General features: G+C 44.7%; 1 protein-coding gene across 5 annotated transcripts in view; it reads right to left on the reverse strand.

Annotated features, from left to right (window-relative positions):
* Positions 1–1,826: 1,826 nt before the first annotated feature.
* sulf1 (sulfatase 1) overlaps positions 1,827–23,341 on the reverse strand; it is a 75,021-nt gene continuing 53,506 nt past the window's right edge. For 2 of the 5 annotated variants that reach the window (XM_034572243.1, XM_034572244.1), the window contains 17 exons: positions 22,681–22,920; positions 21,974–22,125; positions 19,169–19,338; positions 16,270–16,420; positions 15,961–16,136; positions 15,652–15,780; positions 15,054–15,110; positions 12,736–12,862; positions 10,060–10,273; positions 9,314–9,560; positions 9,094–9,190; positions 8,889–8,983; positions 8,661–8,732; positions 7,803–7,975; positions 7,308–7,450; positions 6,976–7,099; positions 1,827–3,903 (listed from right to left, as the gene is read on the reverse strand). In XM_034572243.1, coding sequence (XP_034428134.1) covers positions 2,978–3,903; positions 6,976–7,099; positions 7,308–7,450; positions 7,803–7,975; positions 8,661–8,732; positions 8,889–8,983; positions 9,094–9,190; positions 9,314–9,560; positions 10,060–10,273; positions 12,736–12,862; positions 15,054–15,110; positions 15,652–15,780; positions 15,961–16,136; positions 16,270–16,420; positions 19,169–19,338; positions 21,974–22,125; positions 22,681–22,920 — 3,293 coding nt within the window. In that variant the 3' untranslated portion in view covers positions 1,827–2,977. Of the gene's footprint in view, positions 3,904–4,658; positions 4,710–5,452; positions 5,487–6,975; positions 7,100–7,307; positions 7,451–7,802; positions 7,976–8,660; positions 8,733–8,888; positions 8,984–9,093; positions 9,191–9,313; positions 9,561–10,059; positions 10,274–12,735; positions 12,863–15,053; positions 15,111–15,651; positions 15,781–15,960; positions 16,137–16,269; positions 16,421–19,168; positions 19,339–21,973; positions 22,126–22,680; positions 22,921–23,341 lie in introns of all 5 variants that reach the window. The other 3 variants (XM_034572247.1, XM_034572248.1, XM_034572246.1) reach the window with 3 other exon arrangements.

Genomic DNA, 23,341 nt, shown 5'->3' on the forward strand with positions numbered 1-23,341 from the left:
TGTGTTTAAAAAAAAATTAGATGAATTAAGTGAATAAATAAAATCTGTGCCACATTATTTAAAAGTAATTTTAGGGAGTATTTTTTGTGAGGGAGGTTAGAAGTCCAATAAAGTTACTGTATTTTATATTCTAATCCGTATGAATTCATTTTTTAATCTTTTCAAAGTTTGCAAATAAAACATTTCGATGCAGTGAATTCATTTTAAAAGTTAATCACTTTTGGCCAAGTTTAACTTTTTTTATCTTCTTCTTCTGCCGGGTTTAAGATTTATCCCGCGGTAATGGCGGCGACTAATTTTAGTATTAATCGTGACTTAGTACCTCAAATGACGTATTCATTATAAGGGATCATCGTGTAAATATTGACAAACAAAGCGTATTATAGAGCTCACACATAGTTAGAAGCATATTTATGAACTAACCCTCCACATTGTAGGTAAAAAGAAAAAATAAAGACTTTAAGCTACACAAAAAAAAAACTAAACGTTGGATTTGTCTCGCGGTGCCTGAACAGTATTATTCTCATGGAGCAGGGTTGAGTTCAGATTATACTATGTGTGTGTGTGTGTGTGTGGGTGTGGGTGGGGGGGTTATTGCAATGTATTATTTTCCATTAAGAGGACTGCACAATGAAGTAGATTTAAAAGCTGACCTGAAGCGACCTGAAACATCCTCCTATCTGTCTGTAATGATTCTCTTTCCTTCTGCTGCTGCTCCGTAATCGATGAAAAGAAACTCCAGCGATAATGGGAAAGCCCAAAAAATATCCTGAGTTTTATTTATTCAACTTTTATTCCATTCACCAGATGCACAGATGTTCTTCTGATCCTCCAAACATCTGGGAGAATGAGTGAGTTAAACTGGTGAAAGCTGCAGAAGCGTTCACTTGAGGAAAAGAAAATGTTTGCCCTCTTTTTTCTGAATTCACTAGTTTATTATCTCAGAATTTCAAGAGAAACCGTTTTCTGAATTAACACGATTGTCTTTTCATTTGTTTATATAGTTGCTCTCCTGTTGATGACGGAGGATTTGAATGAAATCTGTTGCAAATTGTTAAATAAAACTATAAGGGAGCATTTTCCTCTGTTGTGAGGGAGGATGGAATCTAATCAAGCTGCTGCATTTTATATTCAAATCAAACGAATTCACTTTAATCTTTGAAAGTTTGCTAATAAAACAAATCTGTGGCACATTATTTAAAAAAACAACTCTAAGGATTAACAAGGATTTCACTCAAAAGTTTTCATGAAAAACAAATTGTCGCCATAACAAATGTAAAATGTTCTTGAAAACTTTATTGGGAATTCTGAGATAGTAAACTCTGTTCCCATAGTGATGGGTCAACATTAGATTTTTTTGTGGATGATCCTCTTCCTGTAATAAGGTAAACTAAACACTTTGCTTTTTACAGGGGAGGTTAGAGAATCCTCCTGAAACGTCACATAGATCGTTGGACATCTAAACTTAAGGCTGTCTGACTCACTATACTGTAAAACTACTGCTTTGGAATCCAGCGTCCTGGATCAGCACGACTACTGATGCAGACTTCAGGTCGACTGTGGAACTCGCTTTAACACACGTCTCCTCTCGTCAGCGTTTTGAACTGAAGGTGAATTTCCTGGACAGAAGCAGAAAGTCGAGCTCTCAGCGCTTCGTGTTCCTCGGGAGCAGAAGTCCGGTGGATGTTTGTGAACACTTGGTTTACAAACGCCTTGCATACTTGATATTTGTCATTAAAAAAAAACTGGAATAAAAAAAAAAAGACCCGTCTGGTTGAATTTGTTGTGTCGTGTGGTGGGAAAAGACTTGAGGCCCGAAACAGGACTAGGAAGAAGGAAAGTGTTTATTTCTTTAACAGCTTCATGGCTTTCCTGAAACCAGAGTCGTTCTAACATCTACACACACCGTCAAGTTTTAACGTTTCTAACCAGAACGTACATCTCAGTTAGTTTTTTACAGATGTCACTGGCAGAAAACTTTATAAAATTATAACCAGTTTAGATGGGACTGCAGATTTACATTCAAGATGAATTGGCCACGTGCAACACTGTACTCTGGATTATCAAAGCTCTACGTCAAACAGCACAACAAGACATTTGATGGAGAAAAAAACAAAACAAGTTACATGATGACTCTTTTCTATCCCCTGGTGATTGTGTCAGCATTTGTGATTAATATTGTCGTTTTAAATTAGGATGCTGTGAACGGTGCCAGAGGGCAGGACAGAGGGGCCAGATGTTTGCTGCAGCTGGATGATTCAGATGACGTCAGTTTATTTCACTGTGGTCGACCGTCCCATGATTGTCTAAAGTCTATGTGAGGTCCTATTATTGCCATATGAACAAAAGGCTAAAAAAAACATTCCTATACGGAAAAAGTTTAAAACAATAAAATAATAGTAAAGCAGATGTTATGTTGATTCTGTAACTTTATCTGAAGGGAAAGTCAAGCTCTTGGGTTTGGAAAAGTATCAGTCGCAAAGGACACAAATTCGGGTGGAGGGTGAGAATGTGGAAATGTTAAAAAGTGCATTTGGGGTCAGTTTAGCCGTGAACTAGTGAGTGGTTACTATTCTGACGGGGCAGCCTCGTGATTAATAGATTCTTTAGAGATGCTAATGCTAATGCTAACCATCCATGCAGACGTTTCACTCACTCGCTGGTTTTTTCATAAAAAGCATCAATGGTGTTATCTGAATGGATTTAATCATTTATTCTCCCAACACTAACGTTTAGCTGCATTAAGGCTTTTTTCTTTTCTAAATATATATTTTTAAAAAAAAACAGAAAACATAACACTGTTTACTCAAATGTAGGCACCTGTAAAAAAATAAACAATAATTTTTAATACTCATTGTACAACTCTGACTGACTGAGGTGGCATCGCTCGCCGCTTCTCTTGGCGAGCTCATCTCGCAATCGCCGTGTCTCTGTGGCGACCGGCAGCTCATTGGCTGGCCGGCGCTCGCATCTGCCCTCAGAGGGTCTGATTGGAGGGTTGAAGCAGAGAGCCGCTGCCCTCGTAGTCCAGGGTGAGAGGCAGCGCCGACTGAGGCAGCACCTGCAGGACCACCCCGACGCTCTGCGGGGTGCTAGTCTGTGTGGTGGGGGGGCTCCCGGTGGTGCTGGCCTGCACCTTGGGCTTCAGTGTCTGTGGGGAGAGAGGGAGGTAGCCTTGTGCCTGGAAAATGTCCTCCTCTTCTTCAGGGTCTAGGCCCAGGCCGAGACCCCGAGGGCCGCTCACCTCCACGTGGCCGAGCCCGGGCTCCAGCTGGTTGTCGGGCCGGGACTCCAGCTCCGTCAGGCCGTTCCCGCTGAACACGTCTCCTTCGAGCTCCTCCAGCTGCTGCGCCCACGTGTCGCTCTGCAAGATGACCTCGTCTCTCCTCGGACCTGACGACGATGCTGCCACTGGGGACGACGACTTTGCAGACGCCCCGGGTCTGTCCGCGACCCTCTCAGGAAGGTCGTTGACAACAGACTCCAGTTTCCTCTCCAGCGGGGGCCTGGGTGTGGGTGGTGCTGGTGGTGTTTCACTGGGGGTGGGGGTGGTGAGGCGAACCTCTGGGGCCGGGCCCGGCCAGACGTCGCTGGCTGAGACCAACTCTCCTCCGCTGCCCTCGTCAAAGCCTCCACCCCCGGCCCCGGAGCCCAGCTCTGGCAGGGTGGAGTCGTCGAGCTTATGGGTTCGGTTGAATTTGTTAAAAACGTGTCGCAGTGCAAACATATTATCTACATCCTTCTGAAAGTTGACCCAGTCTTCTGGGCTGGGGCTGTAGTCGGGCCTACATTCATAAAGGCTTTCGTTTATGCTATACAGATCCTCCAGTCCCTGCCAGTTCACCTCCTCGTCCGTCAGGTTGGGCAGTTTAACCCTGTTGTCCGTCCCATATTGGCTGTGTGCTGCCGGAGAGACAGAAACAAGAGGAGGGTGAGGATCGGAACAGACGACTATCTCAGAGTTGACTCACACAGCATGCAGTAATGCCCTGCTTCCGCCTCGCAGTAAAGAAGCCAGCTGCATGGGGTTTGAGGCCCCAAGCAAAACACACACACACTCTCTCACTCTCTCACACACACACACACTTGAAAGGAGCATGAGATAAACTATGTAAACACAGCATCCACATAAAGCTCAAGCCATGAGTAGTGCAAACACATGCTGCCTTAGAAATTCACATTAAAGAGTCAGACTGAAAAGAAAAATATTTAAAGATCCATCATCACAGGCTAACACGCTAAGCTGCACAGGAAAAACGTCAGAGCAAAGTTAACGGGAAGCCTGAACTGAGCTGAAATGCAAAGTCGGGCAACCTGGAATAAAAAAAGAATAAGAACAGCAGAGAAAACTAAAAAAAAAGGTAAAGAACAAAACAAGATGCTCAGAAGCAAAGAAAACGAGGCTGCTGATGAACGGTGGATCCCCAGAAAAAAATAAAGATACAGAAATTGAAAGTGCTCAGAAATAGAGGCAAATAAAAAGAAAAAATGGCTTCAGCGAAAGGCTATAAATCGGAGTCTGGCTCAGTTTGACGTCTGCAAGTTAAAAACCGAGGAGAAAGAAGAATCAGTGCCACGTTTGTGCAGCTTTCCCTGTGAGGTGAGCTGGACTTGTAACTACTGCAGCTATAGATGGGTCGACAGGCTCAGGGACTCACAGGACGGAGAGGCTCGGTCTCGTCTTTGATCGCTTTGGATGCTGCTGCCGCCTGGTTAGCAGGTGCCAGAAACAGAGGTCAAAAAAGGTCAGTGGGGGGGACTTAAGGGTCCGATCTACTACTAGCTGATGGGCGAGACGCTAATGTGATGATGACTTGTTTATTGGCGGAATGGAGGGTGACATTAAAAAAAAAAGCAGTTGGACGTTTTGGGAAAACAAAGAAAGCAAATCGTCTGGTTTCCACAGAAACGTCAAACTCCTTTTGGGTGGAATGTGATGCATGAGTGGGTGGGGGGGGGGGGGGGGGGGGGGGGGGGGGTGATGAAGTATCATGCATTGTCATTCACGTGCACTTGATGCTCAGATTGATCTCAAGTCGATGCACATTTCAGCACCTCCCTTTTATGACGTCCTCGTTTTCTATTTCGCCATGCTACATTAAGAATAGCTGAAATCCATTTTGAAACAACTGCGATAAATGCTGCAGGAGCAAAGGTGTGAAGATATTGGGCACAGAATGTTTTAGATGCTTCTCTCATGTTGGAATAGACGGCAGATGAAGGTGAAGGCACAGACATGACAACAGATGAAGCTGCTTTAATGAAAAACAAAACTTTTTGTAACTGAGTTGTTAGCGTGTCCCCAGCATGCAGCCACAGATCAGACCAAGCGCCGGCACTCCACGGATGGATGGATGGATTAGTGGGAATAATAATAATGAGGCAGTTCAGGGCCATGCAGGTTGTTAAAGAAAAAAAAGCCACTGAAGATAAAATAAAATTGGGTGGATACCTGTGTGGCTCATAGCTTCCTCCATCTTTACCTCCTGATCGGAAAAATAGAAGCAATCGATTGTTAATGCTTTGATTCAGGGAGACGTGGGGAGGGAAATAAAAAAAGAAGATCATTCACACTGGAGATTTCTTCATGCACGGCTGCTACTCCCTACGGAGAAATGCGATTATTGCATGATCAGAGGGAGGAGAAGGAAGAGAACAAGGAGGAGAAGAGTGTGTGATCGGAGCTGAATGGAGAGATGAGGAGCGATCCCAGTGAAGTGGTTTGTGTGACGGAGAGAGGTTGACTGGGTTTCCCCCTCAAAGCAAAACACACAAGGTGATAATCATGGTTTAAAGTGAAACACCACAAACAGATGCGAGTGACTGCTCGATCCATTTCACCCCACGGTTTAATTCTAATAATCTATTTCTCCAACGAAAACATCACTTGGTGTAACCACAACAGCAATTTCCCCTGGTCCGGGGAGCTGGCGTCACCCCCGAGCGAGGGCAGCCAGTGCGAGTAAGAGATTTTCAGCTGCTATGTGACGTGTTGGCACGGTTCTGACAAGTCCGGCGTGCCAGCACTGAAACACAATCAGTTGTGTGAGAGCAGCTTGGCCGTGCTCCGCTCTCCAGCTGGTAATTACAGACATGAAGTTTTTATTCATAAACAATGCAGCCGGTTCATGCCACACACGAACGCCACAGCTCGGGCCTCACGGGCTTAGGTCATGGAGATATTGACTTATTAACCAGCTCCATCTATCAGAGGTCTGCTGGTCGTAAAAATAAAATGATCGTGGCTGATTATAACAGCGGTGCATGTCAGGCTCCGATTGCCGTGATGACAGCATCCTCCAAATAATCTCTCTCACACTAAGTGAGTCACAAAGAGGAAAGTGGCCAAGACGCTCAACTGGAACATGGTCTCATTTTAACTGTACCGACTGCAGTGTGCTTTAAATCAAAACACTGGGGCTGTGTATACGCGAGGGGGGGGGGGGGGGGGGGTATTATTCCAGCAGACTGGTCCTGGACTGAGAGAGAGAAAGTCAGAGAGTGTGTGCATGAGTGCGTGTGTGTGTCATCATGAGATACACATCAAACACAACATCAACAGAGAACACACACAAGACCCGGTGATGATTTCGCCGACCTCCACCTGAAACTCCCCAAACACATGCAGCATGCAGATACAGTATGTGCAAACACACAAAGACACACACACCACTGAAACCGAAACAGATTCAAAACACAGCAGAGGATTATAATGAAATCTCACAAAAAATATACCCCTAAATTATTATTTCACGTTCTTCTAAAGCAAATTTAAATATACTTCTCTTTAAACGCAGATTGCTTGGTTCAACTTTTACCTTCACTCTAATTCCCCTTTGTGTAAGAATCTGTTTCAGTCATCGTTGGCGTGACAACTAAATCCACTAAATCCAGTGCATGGTGATCAGTCTGTAGGTTCAAACATCTCATTGTGGACTTATTGGTTCTTTCAAAAGTCTGAAGTGAGAGTTGTACCTGTGTCCTGGCCTTTGGGTCGAGGGTTACACTGCTTGTATCCCTGACAACTTCTCATCTCCATGAGCTGAGCATGCAGCGTGTTCAGCACATCCCGGTCCACTGCGTACACGGCGTTGGTCAGCTGCGAAACACACACACGCATCATTCTTGCATCAGTGTCTTGGGTCATGTTTGTGAGATAAATATGTTTCAACAAGAATTGTACTAATGAGGCATTTTTATAAGCAGAATTTTACAATGCAGGAGCCAATGAAAAAACAGTTTGCGAGCAGATGGACCCAGACAACAACAACAGCTGGATCATGACAGCAGAACAGATGTTCACCCACCTGGTAGGGGTCACTGTTGAGGTCAAAGTACTCCAGGAAGCCAGTGGAAAACTCGCAGAACAGTGTGTTGTGGGTCTCGTTGATGGTTCTCAGGCACCAGTAGGTGTTGTTGTTGGAGCTGGTGCAAGCGCAGAATCCGCCCACTAGACAGGAACACAGAGTCCGTCAGAGACACTGCAACTAGTAATGTCTGAACAGTAAGAATTCCTTTGTAACAGCTAAAGAAAGCTGATGTGGGAGATGAGTGGATCACTTGCTGTTACGAAATTTGAATTAATCTAAATTGCTGTAAGAGAAGGAGAGTTGATATTGAGAAACACATCTTAAGATAAAAAGTGTTTCTTCCCCCCCTGTGTCAGTGCTCTCGATTAAGGCTTGCTCCCTTTTTGGAAAACCCTGACTCTCCTCCATCAAACCATCATTTTCTTTTCCTAACAACAAAGACTGGAGCTTATTCTGAGTGTGCTGTGAGGAGCCTGAAGTGAATATACATACATGACCAGAAAGGAGCGGTCTGCCAGTGGTCGTTGTTGTGCGCGAAGCAAGTGAGTCCGGGCAGGCTGCAGTCGTCTCCCTTCCTCTGCCGCTTCTTCTCCTTCCTCTCCTTTTTCCGTCTCCGGATCTCATTGTACAACTGAGTCTTCCCGTCGATTTCCTGAGCCGCCTCCCTGTCGAGCAGACGCGAGTATTAGAAACAGCGGGGACGTCACTATGTCGTCATCCCCTGGCCTCAAAGTGGCGGAGGATCTGGAGGGGACTTCCAGAAGGCATCACTGGTGCCAGGCTATGACAGTCTGTTTACTTTCATGTTTAAGCTCTTAGAATGTCCAATTTTCTCTGGGTTGACATTACAGCCACTGTTCTCTTCTTCATCCCTGACTGAACACAAAAAAGACACAGGGAAAAAAAAAACAGCTGCTTTGTATTGACATGATCTGTTCTCAATGTTTCCTGGTGCAAGTTGATCGCTGTGTTTGAGCGACTGACTGATTTCCCCTCTGTTGAGTCATTCCATCTTTCCATGCGACTCAATCACTTCCAGACACACACACACACACACACACACACACACACACACACACAATGACATGGCTCCTTCAGAAACCTGTGTGAGTTTTCGGTTCACAAACATCATGGACATATAACAGCACACACACACACATGCTGGACTGGTCATCTGGAATCTTTAGTAACAAGGTCACTTGTTTGAAACTGACATGCAGGGACCATGCAGACATCCAACATCATTAAACACAATATTCACACACTTAGATGCAGATTCCATGGTCAGTGTTAATCTACAGGTGAGGGGGTGACACTAAATGGGCGAATCGAAGGGGAAGGGAAACTCACTTAAACGGATGGAGCTGATCACTCCTGCTCTTCAATCTCTCTGCCTTGTTTCTCTCTCCTTTGACATAATAGCTGGTTTTATAAACAGAGACACAGACTAAGCACCGTGGAAGAAAACTTTTTAACCGTGCAGTCCAACATCGTTCGGCCTGAGGCCTTGAAACACACTGTAAATAACTAATAAGTCAGAAGAGAGAGTATTTCTGCAATGAAATGTAAATAACGAACCCTTTCTTTCCACAGTCACACCCATCTGGCCGTGTCCTCTTCAGGTGGCCTCTCACTTCCCTCAGGTTTTTGATTTTGTCTTGAAGTGCTTCGATCTGGGAAAAACAAACACTTTATACTATCTGTTGTGACATTTCCTGGACCTCTAACAGAAAAAGCATCCCAGTGAATGCTTTGAAATCCACAGCCAAAGATTTGTTCTCACCTCCTGGTCCACGTAGCTCTTGTGGTCTTTCCAGGCTCGGGATGATTGGTAGATTTCTCTTTCACAATGGACACTGTCATTCATCAGAATATAACACCTGAAAAAGACGAAGAAAAACCTGTTACACACTCTCCTTTTGACAGACATGCAGTATAAAGGCAGGAAAGAAGTGAAGTTAGATTAAGGTTTCTATTGAGAGAGACCGAGATGGATTTCTTACTTGTGTGTGACTTTCACAGAGTGTGGGTATCCCACAGCATTCGTATCGTCGGCCAGCATTTCCTCTGATCCGTCGTCTGTCCCCAAATCAAACTCTGGTCCCTCTTGGGTGTGATGACGCTTGGAGATGACACGGCGGCGGACAGCTGACTGATCATCCGCTTGCAGATCAATGTCATAAATCTGTCCTTCAAACTCGACAGACAGAGACCTGGTGGGCCGGGTGTGAACAAAACGTGGCCGATAACCTATACAAAATAAATAAATAGAAATCATCAAGTAATAAGTCAAGCAATGTTCTCATCATCCCATTTTATACTGTTTATTTTGAATCAAACCTGGGTTTAACTTTCAGGCCATTTCTAGGGTAGTTAATTCCCCCATTGCACCCTCTTTAAGATACACTAGAGGGCGTCAAAGCACAATCACAACTTACAGTAGATACACAAGTCAACAGAACAAATTCCAGGACTTGTTGCAGGGTTTTTGCTTTTTCCATGCATCTGATCAGCAAAAATATTTAGGACATAGATGTCAATACCATTATAAAAGTAAAGAATAAGCTGCACATTGACTAAAGCAGTTTGTCCCCGGGCCGATGTTTCTCCCCTTGAACCGAAAGAATCCTTCAAATCTATGTATCCAAACCTGCATGACTTCAATTTAACTGCATATTTTATTAAGAAAGAACACATTGATCATGCTTTCAACACATATTCAGTACGTCCTTTGTCAACATGTACTCACGGTGTCCAGATGAGGATGAGAACTGACGATGGGAGCGGCGTTCCGCTCTGGAGGGTTTGTAGAGCGCATCCCCGCAGTCACAGCCCCTCTCTCTGTTGTCATAACTGCTGCGAGGCTTCAGGCTGCGGGCCCTCTTCCTGGAGCCCTCCTTCGAACCACCCTTACACTTCTGGATCCTCCACTTTCCTGTAATCTCCTCCACACAGTGCCATTTCTGGAAGGAAAAATAGGGAGATCAACTGTTTTATCTGTTGATTCTCAAACAATTAAAACAATTAAAAGTATCCTTGACCTGATTTCCTTTAAGACCTTCCCCCTTTGTTTCTTTAGCAATGAAATGATTTTCTTGGCCCAGGTAATAAGTGTTGTAGACGTTAACAATATGAAAAGTGTAATCTCAGGTTTCACTGCAAAGCCTCTGGTTTTGTAGCGATTTTAGAAAACTTGAGAAAATCATTCCTCTGACAGACGCATCAGGCAAATCTCCGCCTGTGGGAAAGAATTACATCCAAAAGAAGCAGGAAAGATAAACCAAAACGACCACATGAGATGAATTGGGTCTGTCTGGTGTCTAGAAAACAAAGTGGAAACCCCTATCACTCTCACACGAGGTATGTCCACGCCAAGTGCGTCACCGGCGAATTTATGTAAATACATATCCACGCACTCACTTACATCCTCCGTCTTTCTTTCTAAACACTCGTTCCCACCAGGAAAAGAAAGTTGAGACTAATTGCCGTGAGCAGTGCCACTGGTTAGGTTTAGTATAAATGGAAGAGACACATCTGCAGAGCGCAGGACAGATGATCAGTGGTGAATGTGGGAAGGAGAGTGTAAAAACAAAAAAGGGCTGTGAGGAAAATCAGGTTTCTTTTCTAAGGCTCATATAAAGATCTTACGGACCAACAGAGCTGTTAAACCAGCATTAGACAAGACACGAGGGAGCGAGAGATGTATTGATGAAAACAATCTCCCTCTTACCTCCTCCATACCCCCCTGTGAGGGTTTTTAAGGCTCAACAGTTCAATCGCAGTGGCAGGACATAGATGGATGGTAAACTGAGGAGAGGAGCGGTTGGTTGGGAGCAGACATGAACGACCATGCGAGCTGAAACACGAGTGGGGTCAGTGGAAGAGTCCAAAGAACCGCAAGTCCCTCACACTTTTGTGTACCCCCCGAAAAACATGCAGCAACAGAGGTTGCTCCACGTCCCTGGTGAGTAGATCTGGCGCAGCCACAATAAACCCATACAGTTATCGCTTGATCGATTCCAACGTACCGCAACAAAAAGACGGCAGAGGCTGAGCTCTAAAGAAATCTGCTCTGTCTGAACCAAGATGTGGTCGTATTGAAAGGACATTAAGGTTTTCAGGCTTTTTCAAAAACAAAACTTCTCTCGTTCTGAATTAAATCTGTTTCAAATGTAAGGTTTGAGCTTTTATTACAGTGAAGCAGAGGTTGTTTGAATCAAGGTTATTTCCTGCGACAGGGAGGTGAGTTGGCATAGAGGAGGAAAATATACAGTTGATAGAATAAACTGCAATATACAGAATGAGTACAATGAAATAAAGAAGGGGACCAAGCACTTGCCTGCAGTGTGTGAGCAACATTTCCCCTGTAATTGTGTAAGAAACACTCGAGTGACTTTGAGGCTGCTCACTGGGTGGCCATGATAATCAAGCCAGAGGGGCAATTTATGACCAAATGCAGCAACATATTATGATGTATACACTGTAAACTAGAGAGCATCTAGTGATCACACCAGTTGCAAGGCCTCTCAACACGTTCAGACCCATGAGTACTCAGTAGTTATGACTACATTATTACATGAGGAGTCAGCACCACACCTATCTTCAAACTCAGGCTTTTATTTTGACCTCAGCTACGCACCAGTAAAGTTTCGTGGCCGTATCTTGTACGAATGTGACGCTATTGGGAAGACAGTCAACATTTTGTCATAATCTCACACACACACACACACACACACACACACACACACACACACACACACACACACACACACACACACACAACGGTGAAAACAATACCAGCCCCACTGTTGCGGCTGGTAGCAATTACAGCCACAAGAAGACACAAAGCTGTACCCACACTCTCTCACATGCATACACACAAAACAACACACACTCTGGCTGCTGAGTTCAACTCGAATTGCTCCATTGCTGTATTTAATAACTGATTGTTACAAACACACATTTATAAGACCATAAAACGGATCTGGGCTGCATTAGTGATCCCCTCAGAGACTCTGCCTGTCATTTAACGCTACCTGAAACTTGTAACAATTTGCATTGTTCTGGTCTGTCTGCTCCAAGGCCGCGTACTGTACCACTTGGATGTCGGTCTGCCAGAAAATTAATGGGCAAGGATGAAAGTACCAGAAGTACCAACAAATTAATGCACCATAAAAAAGTGGTAAAGGCTCCAATTACAAAGCGGCTGGTGCACTGTAAATGACTACTTCACCCGCGGCGGGTTCTGCAGAACAGTTCAACAGGCAGCATGGAGGCCTCTTCAACAGTGGTACTCATTACTGTCAGGAGAGGACTGACTCCACTTTTCCACAAGTGGATATCAGGGGCACTTATTTCTGTTCACAACTGTTTTGCAGAAACAAGTTTTTTCTTTTACACTTTTACATTGGTGCGTTTGTTTTACCTGTCCGGGCTGCTCACAGGGTGTCTGGAACTCGGCCTGCTGGCAGGTCTCTTTGACCTTCTTGTACTTGGGCAGACTGTTGGTGTGCTGAGTGGTCACCGAGTCTTCCTTCTTCCTCAGGATCTTTCTGCACGACACGAACAAGAATGAGGAGAAAAGTCATCATCGATAAACAGACTTGTTCAGGGATTCATCTTTGCTGCTAAACTATTAAAGTATCACTGAACTAAAACAAGCTGAATTTAAGTTTTCTTTACTTGAAGAGTATTTCCTGTTGTTTTTCATTCTGTCACAGCGCTGTGTGCTTCTCATGCTTAAAGCCAGTGAATGGATAGATTATGTAGCATCTGTGTTTGCCAGACGGTCTGGGCTTAGCGCTCAGCTCCAAGCTGTTTGACCTCGGCTTGGCATCACATTCAACTGCCCTGCCACCTTCTCCTCTGCCACCACCACCACAAGGACTGGCCGAGTCCCTGCTAAGGCTATGCCAGCCCCCCCCCCCCTGCTTCAATCCCCTCTTGTATCCCCAACAACTCTCTGCCAACATGGCCTGGCCGCTCATGACCCACAGACAGAGAGACGGCGACAACGTAGCAAAGAACAACCTGTCCCCTTCAAGAGTGGGGCCGTTGTTTTGACCAATTCCTGTCTGCCACACAGTTCCAGGGGAGAGGGGCCAATGTTCACACACCGGCCTGGCAGTGGTCTCTTGTCTTTAGCCATGGGTGATTAAAGAGCTAACAGTTGCTGTCGGTGTCAGTCCCTGACGGCTGCGTTACGTAGATGATTAGATCCTCAAATAAAATAGTCAGTCCCAGCTGTCAGTCAGGATTTGTCAGGCTCAGAGGTACAGTACTGTGAGGTCATGTGAGGAAGTTAAATCACAGAGCATATCACATGATCAGTGAGAGAACTGTATGAAAAAACATTAGCTACTGTGTGTGTGCCGCCCCATCTGTGTCTGAGTGACAGAGTGAAAGGTCTGTGGAGGCTAATCTCAGCATTAGGAGACAAGCGCACAAGCAGACAGCCCTTATAAACAGTGTGGATTAATGGCGGAATGGATTAAAAGAGCTAATGCCACGACGGGTCAAAAGTCACACTCTTTTCATTTCATACACAGCGGCCCACGTCCAGCCAGTTCTTCTGTCGCATAAACACACGCCAGTGGGAGACTGATGTGCATGTGCGGCGGCAGAGCTGACTGGCTCTTTTCTTTTGTACTCTTGGAGTCTGCAGATGTTGAGGCAGTTGTTGGCAAATGAGCAAATGATTGGAAAGTACATGGAAGGGCCAAGTCAGCGATTTGGGGAAAAAAATAGGGATTGTGAGTAAATGATTGTGGGGGGGAAAAGGCAGTGACCTACTGTAATATACATTATCAATACACATTCTGCCAACACAATCTGGTCTCAACCAGGGTTACTGTTCTGTCCACTTTCATCTCTCTCCCTTCTTCTTTCTTATTTATTTCATTTGAAACCTTTTTCCCTTTGGTTACCTGTGTCATGTGAAGACAAGATTGATGGGATTATATGTCAGGTTTCTGTCAGTGTTCCCCTGGCATTAGCACAGTTTAACATGTTAAGTGAACAAAAGCCGGCTGTCAGATTGGAGGTATCATTTTCTGCAACGTATCTGGCAGCGGATGAGAGGTTAAATAAAGAACTGACAGGGTTTGTGAGAGAGACACGTACGGTATGCGATCGCGTGCACTACACAGAAAAAAAGTCTTGGGGAAACAGTGAAGCGTTGGCTGAAGTGTGGCTGCTGCATTCCACACTGGGAGGGCTGGTGACATGTCCTGTGAGTGGACCGAGTGTGAGCCTTCCAGCCATTCCTCAGGTAACATCATCCTGAGCCTGGCTAGCTTTTGTTTATTTTGCGTGGGTCTAGCTCTGCCATGTTACTGAAATGCATCTTCCGTCTGTCTCGGCCAGCGCACAAACAGGAGGCTGAGTCAGGTTTAGGGCCCCGATCAGAAGACCCCTTCAGAAGACAAAGACTCTGCTTGTATTTCTTGTAAATAAGAAAATGAATGTATCAGTGCCGTGAACTGTCATGATTTGCCAGCAGCTTAAAGCTTTACCAAACAGCTTTGGATGTTGCAACCTCTTCTACCGTCAGTGCCTTACACGCTGGCCGGAGTCAGGAAATGTCTGTCAGCTCACAAATAATTGGGAAAGCGGCTGGGTCGCTGAACGACCTAATATCTGGGGTTCACTGAAATGTTTTGTGAAGTTTGTGTGACACACACTGCTCTAAAATGACATGGATGTGTTTGTGGTGTGGAAAAGAAATAAAGAACTCCAGTTTACCCTCGTTCCACCAGGAATGTGTCTCTCCAGACTTTGGGTTTCCGGTTGGGTTTGAATCTGGGAAAACAAAGCGCAAAAAAGTATTATAGAATTCATATGGCATACGCACTCACCATCAAATACAATATGTTGGACATGCAGCTAGCCAACATCATTGAAGTTGATCTGCTCTTTGCGCATTAAACGGAGTCTGCCTCTGTTCCTGTGGAAATGTTTTCCAAAGAAACAATGTGTCTGACCTGAGTTGTTTTTCTCTTGTATGTAGATATAATAACAATAGCAGTCTGTGCCTTCTAATGCCTCAAGTAAAGAACAGTGATTCTGCCTGCATATTGGTTTTTATTCCGGACACACAATTGATGATTCAAGCTGCATTACGGGAATCTTCATAAGATGAACCTCAGCCAAAGTCCCTCAGCCAAGGAAAAGATGCCAAATTGCCCTGAATCCACTTTGTGCTCAGCTGGAGTCAAAGTGATCATTTGAGCCATGGACATTTGCATTTGCTCACAAACGGCCGGTGAGCAGAACTGATGCAAATATCATGCCCACTGTGTAATTACTGTACAAAACATACATTACACCATGGCATACAGACCTATTGCCAGTCCTTTCCTGTTCCAGCAGCTTCATAATGGACTTTCCATCCATGTCTGGAGGCGTGTCCAGCCCAGCGATGTGGAGAATCGTAGGAGCTAAGTCGATGTTCAGCACCAGATGAGGGTTTCTGAAAAAGAGCGTGTAACATTAAATTGGAATACATATGACATACATACCAAATGTAAATAACTTGAAAAATTTAATTAATTGTGAAAGAGTGAAAGAACATTCAGATCACGCGGTACAGTACATCCTTGACCTTTCACAACGTGGACAAACACTGATCATGATTTTAGTTGGTACTTACACTGCCCCTTGCTCAATATTGGGTCCTCTCAGGAAGAACGGCACACGGATGTCGAAGTCATAAGGCATCGACTTGCCCTTGACCAGCCCAAACTGACCGATGTGGTAGCCATGGTCTGCTGTATAAATAATGTAAGTGTTTTCCAGTTCTCCAGTTTCCTCCAGCATCTCAAAAACCTAAAGGGTGGGGAAGATGGACAAAACAAGTATTTAGAACAACTACATGCCAAATAACAAACAATTAATAAACAAAAGATTAAAGCTCTTAAATAACACTTTTTTAAATATAGAATCTACACAAAGAACTAACCTTCTGCACTGAGTCATCCACAGACATGAGTGTCTGCAGCCTTTTCCTGTGGAGAAAGTTGGTGAACTCCATGTGGATGGGTCTCATGGGGCCTGTGTACTGCATGATCCAGTGTTTGTCCATATTTGGGGCATAGTTGTAGCTGGGGGTGCTAGGGAGCACAGAGGAGGGAGAGAAAAGCAAGTGTGTTAAAATATGGTTTGTATTTAGGATTGAGGAGACATGCACGTATACTGAGTGCATAATGAACATTGTGGTAAGTATATTTATGGACGTCTGTCTGCATGTGAGTTATCAGAGTAACAGCTACGAAAAAGCTAATTTATAACCCCCCAAACACCTGTCTGCTACTTTTCACAAAGTGCTGCTCAGTAACAGGTGCCACAGTTGTCCATTGCCTTTGACACGCATCAATAGCTGCTCTGTTTGTTGAAGGAAATGTCTTAATACTTAGCAGCCAGCACCTTCGCAGTTTTTCCACACCTCTCCCTGGCCATCTCTCCCCTCACACAGAGACGAGAGTCTCCTCGCTCCACTGCGCACTTGGCACAGACAAGTCATTTGAGGGTTGGCACATGCTTAAGAAAATAATAGGCCCCAAAGTCATGTTTGCAACAACTTCTGGAGCAAAAACTCAATAAGTCATGGTCATTTAAAATGGGGAGAATAACAAGAGAGGATAAACAGCAAAAGGCAGAGGGAGAGACAGTCCTGTTTGTGGAGTTATGGCGAGAGATGCCGTTCAACCGTCTGCGGTACAAGCTGTAAAGTAAAGGAGGAAGGTATACCATAGACTACTGTAGGAGATTGACTTTATGCCAGCAAAGTTTCGATTCACAGCAAAAGAGTACATAAATAATATACTGTAGGTATGTGTTGTGTGTAGAAAGCCTCAAAACCTTAGTCAACTTCGTAGCTGGACACGAATAGGAAGTGATTTTCCCTTTAACAAAAAAGTAATTAATCCTAAAACAAACTATGAACGAATAGCTCTCTACTCCTGAATAATCAGCCACTGGACAAAGTATCAAGATTTACTTAATGAAGACCTGCTATGGGAGCTTTACTGCTCTGATTGAGAGAGCTGCCTTCTGCCCTCGTTTCCTCAGGCCTGTTTTGTGAGAAGGGTGAACTCTTCACCCACCTAGCCAGGCGGTCTAATAAGCCCCACAAAGGGACCTGTCTCTAGGCAATTGGCCACCAAAGTATGGGGCTCTGGGCACAAGGGAACCAGGAATGCAGGGGTCACTGGAATGAAGCCAGTGCATAGGAGAGGTCACACCTGTCACCTGTCACATACAGGTTAGCGGTTTGTGGTATATTAGCCCTGTATTACAGACGCCCAGGGCCCATTCTTCACCCCAAAATACCTCCCGACCTTTCAAAACTTAACACAGACACATCCCGCATGAGGGTTAGTGACGATCCCTGAAGCAACTTGTTGAGCTATAACCAGATTGATTCCATTCCCTCCCTGCTATAGAGACCTTGAGGAACCGCAACACCTCTATAGTGTTTAAAATAAGCGAGGAGGTGGTATACATCTAAGAGACAGGGTGAAAACACCTACAGTAAGGAATGTTAATGACATTAACATCAAACCCTCCCCTGCTATTGTTGCTGTCAGGAGTACAGACGCTCAGTTGATTTATGAGGCAGCTCCTCCTTCACTGCCACGCAGTCTCTTCCCTACTCTGTGCATTGCACATTAGCTGTATATGGCATCTGCTGCAAAGATAAAGAAGTGTCTGTCCAAATAAAGCTGCAGCAACTCCATCTCAAATGGAATGTCAAAAACATAATCATTTATAAAGTAGAACTTGTCTTCACAAAATTTTCCTGTGGGAATTTTCCTCCCCATATCTGTTATGGATGCGTGTTGTCAACAACCAACAAAACAAACGTGCTAACCACCTGTGCTACTGCAGTAACCCCACCGCATATTCCACACACACTGCACCTACACAAAATCACTGGGGCAACCCCTTTTGTCACCCTCAGGCCCCAGCTCCACCCCAAGCACCCGGAGGCTCGGAGTAAAAATAGATTAATAATGCCACAAAGGGTGTTCCAAAGCACACAATGCATTCTTCTCATCCCAGGAGCCGCAGGGAAAAGGGACTGATTGATATGGACAGGGTCAGGAAGTCCTTTGCGAGCTACACGTGAGGGGAGGGTGGACACGGCAAGCAGGGATGAGAAAAACGAAATGAGGCGCTGGGAGACATGGAGGAAGAGATAAAGAGACGGACAGAAACAGAGATGTAGAGATAGAGTGATAGACATAAAGCAAACAGACAGAGGGGAATGTTAAGTGGGATGAAAAGTGAGGAAACGAAAGCACAAGGAATTCTGAGCAGGAACACCAGCCTTGCAGCCTTGAACCCCCCCCGTTTCCTGTTGACAACACCCACCCCCAACCCAGTGGAGTGGTGCACCCTGGGAGCCAGTTGGAGGGTCAACCAAGAGATGGCAGGGCGCGTTGCCATGGAGTGACCCAGACTATTGCAGCGCTGCCACAACTTGGCGATGAGTGCGGTGGGAGGCCAGTGCAAGCTTGGCATGAGCGGAGCGCTGCGTGAAAAAAGCCACCCCCAATCTTCTTCATGCTATGTGCCCCAGCTATTCTTGGATGATAAATCATTTTGATTTCATGCTTGCTGAGACGTCAGCACCAGCAGCTTCTCAGCAACCTGTCATCACTGGGGATTGAGGGGTGTGCGCACTGTAATAATGTTAGGTACGCCAAATCATAAAAACACAAATTGGATGTTGAAGAGAAAAAATTCATATGGCAGAAGATGAAAGCTACAAGAATGTCAATAATAAATGCAAGGTTTAAAGCACTACATAGTTAGGTGTGTGTTTGAATGGGTGCAATCATGCGAGTGTGACTTACATGTGTTGAGAAGCATTCGGGAAGAACTCCGAGTACTGAGGCGCGGAGTCTTCTGGGCCGTGAGGGGCAGCGTGACTGATGACCATCATGACAGGACGGTGAGGATACATCTTCTTGGAGATGCGGAAAAAGTTGGTGCTGTCGTTGGTGATCAGATCTGTGAAATAGTCCTGGAGAGAAGAGAAAAACCATTAGAGTTAATAAGCGCTCCTGAGGTAAACTCACGTCTAGAGAAGGGTAAGAGTGAAGGTGGTGTTGAGGGAAAAATGCAAAACAACACGAGCTTTGATAAAAACTCATTCGCAGTCCATTCACCATGACATGTTGCTTTCCCCCCGTCCAGTCATTTTCAAATAAATGGAGAGGGGCCAGTGGGGATATGAACTGGGGCCATTGAGTACACTACAGTACCAATCTGTCGAGTCAACAGCTGGCAGCCTGCCGGTGTGTGTGTAAGTGCGAGCGTGTGCGTGCCTGAGTCTGTGTGTATGTGTATACAGTACATGGGCTGTTGCCTCATCAATGAATCTCTGCACTATTGAATGTGACACCGCTTGATGGTGAGAGGAGCCTGGCGCTCTCGAATGGTATGTTGTTATGACAGCTCCCACCCCCCTCTACTCCTCTCTGGACTATCCGTTCCCCTTCTCCTATTTAGCTTCATTTGATTTTATTTCACTTTCTCTTAACAAGTCTTCTTTTCTTTCCCTCTCACTGATTCACTCTTGGAGACACAAATCAGAAACAAAAACCTCAAATCAGAAAACTAAAATCAGAAATTTGTGTTCTGGAGATAGAGTACACAGGGTCCTGACCAGGAGTGCGCCGTTTTCACATTTCAGATGCACGAGCAAGGAGAGGACAACGGAATGAATCAAAGTGCAACCAATTGTTAAGATCATAGACTCAGGAGATGTGAAACTGTCACAACAAACAGTCTGCAGATATTTAAACAAAACTTTTATTTGAGGCGTGATGGGGTGTTTTTTTGTTTTATGAACAGTAGATCACACCCTAAACTAAACTCATAACTGCTTTTGCCAAGTTTCCAACAGAAGATTAACCATTCTACCTGCAGCTTTGGCATAATGCTGGTGCTGCCTGGCATACAACATAGGGATGGGTGTGCCAGGCTGAGAATGAAAGGGTAAAGGGTGATTTCCCTGAAGTGTCAGATGTGGGTTTGGCTGATTCATCCTGTCTCTATTAATAGGCTTTATAGCCAGGGCCAGCTTTAATGGCCTGGCAGCTGTACATGCCCATGGAGGCTGGTGATTGCGTGCACATGGAAAAGCGTTGCCATGTGCCCTCCAAAATCTGAGCCACTGCTGCTCAGGCCTCTGGCAGGTCAGAAGGAAGTGACAGTGTCAAGGGGAATGCCTGGGCAACAGTTATAAAATGGTCAGGGGGGTGAAGAGTATCACTTTTCCCAGAACCATTTGGAGATGATTATTACTAAGTGGCAGTCACATTATACAAACACATTCACACGTGGCTCAATTTCCTAATGACATACTTCCATTTAAATTGTGATTCTGAAATGTTAAACCTATATGGTTTGACTGTCCTTGCAGCAGGAAGCTGTGGCTTCAAATTTAAGAGATTAATTTCAAGGTGCTTGATCCCTGATCAATAGAAACATTGAATCTGGCTTCCAACGCAGGCTGCTTTCTGTCTGTATGACAGTTGTCTTCTGTCATGGAATCTAAAGAAATCAAAAGTGTAGGGATCTTATTCTCAAACTAAAATCGCACACAAAAGGTCTTTGACAAAGGCTTTAACCTCGATGAACTCATCCCCTGCGGATGGAAAATCAGATGGAATCTAATTGGATGAAATCACTGGGTAGGTGCCTCATCTAATAAAAATGAGTTTGCGTGCCAGCTGCCGTCTCTCTGGAATATTAGGATCTTCTCACCCTGTGTGGATGCAAAGAGAGGAGCTGTGGTTGACCTCGTGGTGGCAGGTCGACCGGTTTTGGCAATAAATAGCGAATAATGTATCCATTTGGTGTTAAACCACCATCTGCTGACCAAACCATGTCATGTAAACACCTCGGCCTCATCTTGTGGGTAACTTTACACCTCAGTCCAAGTTGGCAGAGGAGTAGCAGTTCAAACATTTGTTTGTCCATCTTTCAGGCAGGCCATCTTGAAACTTGACATGTATCCAAACTATAAACCCACCTCCCGGATTCCTCATGTCCCCTGCACTACGCTACCTGGGGAAGATACTGGCACGGATCCGCAAAAACAAACTGACAGCTCATATAAAAACATTTGGGGAAGATTGATTACTGATGCCAACCAGCGCCACGAAAAGACCACAGTGTTCATTTTCAGAGTCTGACAGTGACAGAGTGAAATTCCCCCTCCATTTTTTTTATTGTATAGCACAAACACATTCACTAACTTCGCAGTCAAAATGAAGAAGAACAAAGTGGCAGACAGACAGGGAGAGACATAAACAAGTGCAAGGTGGTATTTATCACATGCAACATTGGCTTCTCATAAAGATTCTTTAATTTTACAGGATCTAAATGTAGAGGTAAAGCGTGTCATAATAAAGGGATGCCACAGAAAGAGGAGACGCCACCTCATGTCGGCTCATTCCCTTTAATTCTGGAATGAGAATTCCTACCGACCTGGATCACACCAATGTGATAAGTGAAGTGTTTCACTGTCTGTATTTATAAGGGAGTGGAACCTGCAATTTGTCAGGCGAACCCTTCATATTGAGTCATAAAGGGAAACAAATGAGTCATTGAGTTAATAGTTCCTTTTTAGAAATTATTGTAGCACATACCTTGGCATACTCAGCACCATGTTTCTCCTTGTAACCATTTCGACAGACGGTGTAATTATAGAAGCGGGAATTTTTGATCAATCCAACCCATTCGCGCCACCCAGGTGGGATGTAGCTACCGTTGTACTCATTGAGGTACTTCCCGAAGAAGCCTGCAGAAGAGAAGGAGAGAGAAAGAAGGGTTTTCTTTAAATATGTAGTCTGGGGGCACCAGTGCATGTCTTTGTTTTCTTATTCCTGTAAAAACCTTAATTTTCTATGTCTGTATGAATTTATCTGTGTGTGAGTATATGACGCACAACATTTTTTTTTTTTTTGCACGTCTATTTTTCCCTGGCTCAACTCTACAGAATTCTCGGATAGGCTGGGCAGGAAGCCAGCCTGTCCCAGAGAGGGCTAATTGCAGACTAACACATCAGCTCGAAAACCGCAGGCCACGCTGTAGCCCATAGGACCCCACTGAGCTGCCCAGTCCAACGCCTGCCCATCACTCAAAAAGAAACCGTCTGATAAGACAGTACAACGACCTGGCACCAGGTCATGTTTGTATTGCACAGCAGACAGACAGGCAGGCACGGCGGTGGAGTCTAGCTTACTAATGTGAATATAGAATGACCGGGGGGGTGACTGACAGTGTCTTGAGCATGAGTGAAATGTTAACTAATACAGAAATGCCAATGTGTGTGCACGTCTTCAAGTTCACCAACCTGTCCTGTAGCCGGTGTTGTTGAGGTAGACGGCGAATGAGCGTGGCTCGTGCTGAGCTTGCCAGGAAGGCGACGAGCAGTTCTCATTGTTGGTGTAGGTGTTGTGGTTGTGGACGTACTTGCCCGTCAACATGGAGGATCGTGACGGGCAGCACATGGGTGTGGAAACAAAGGCATTGGTAAAACTAGTGCCCCCATCTTCCATGAGTTTACGGGTTTTATTCATCACCTGTAGAGAACCTGCAGGGTGAGGGATGAAGATCACTGCTGAGTAATGAAGACACACTGAAATCACACTGAATGGTGACAATTTTTTTCAATAGAGAAAAAAAGCATTTATCTGATTAAACATTTCAGTTTATTTAGATTATTTGACCTTTTCATACTGAATTCCCTAAGTGGAAAAATAATTAGAATTCAGCAGATGGCCATTCAGCTCAGGCTTATGGCCTCTATTTAATATTTCATGTGTGGAGGAAGACCACATAATCCTAATGCAAATACCCATAAAGACAAAGACTGTGATTAAGGCAGTGTGAAGCGAAAAATAGGAAAACTCACTCACATCTTTGAAGAAACAGTAAACAAAGGTTATTTTAAGTAAGAAAAAATAAGAGCCAAATAAAAAAGTAAATACGGCCCATATATTTCCTGGAAGGAA

This window comes from Hippoglossus hippoglossus, chromosome 20 (assembly GCF_009819705.1).
Source record: "Hippoglossus hippoglossus isolate fHipHip1 chromosome 20, fHipHip1.pri, whole genome shotgun sequence".
Lineage (NCBI taxonomy): Eukaryota > Metazoa > Chordata > Actinopteri > Pleuronectiformes > Pleuronectidae > Hippoglossus > Hippoglossus hippoglossus.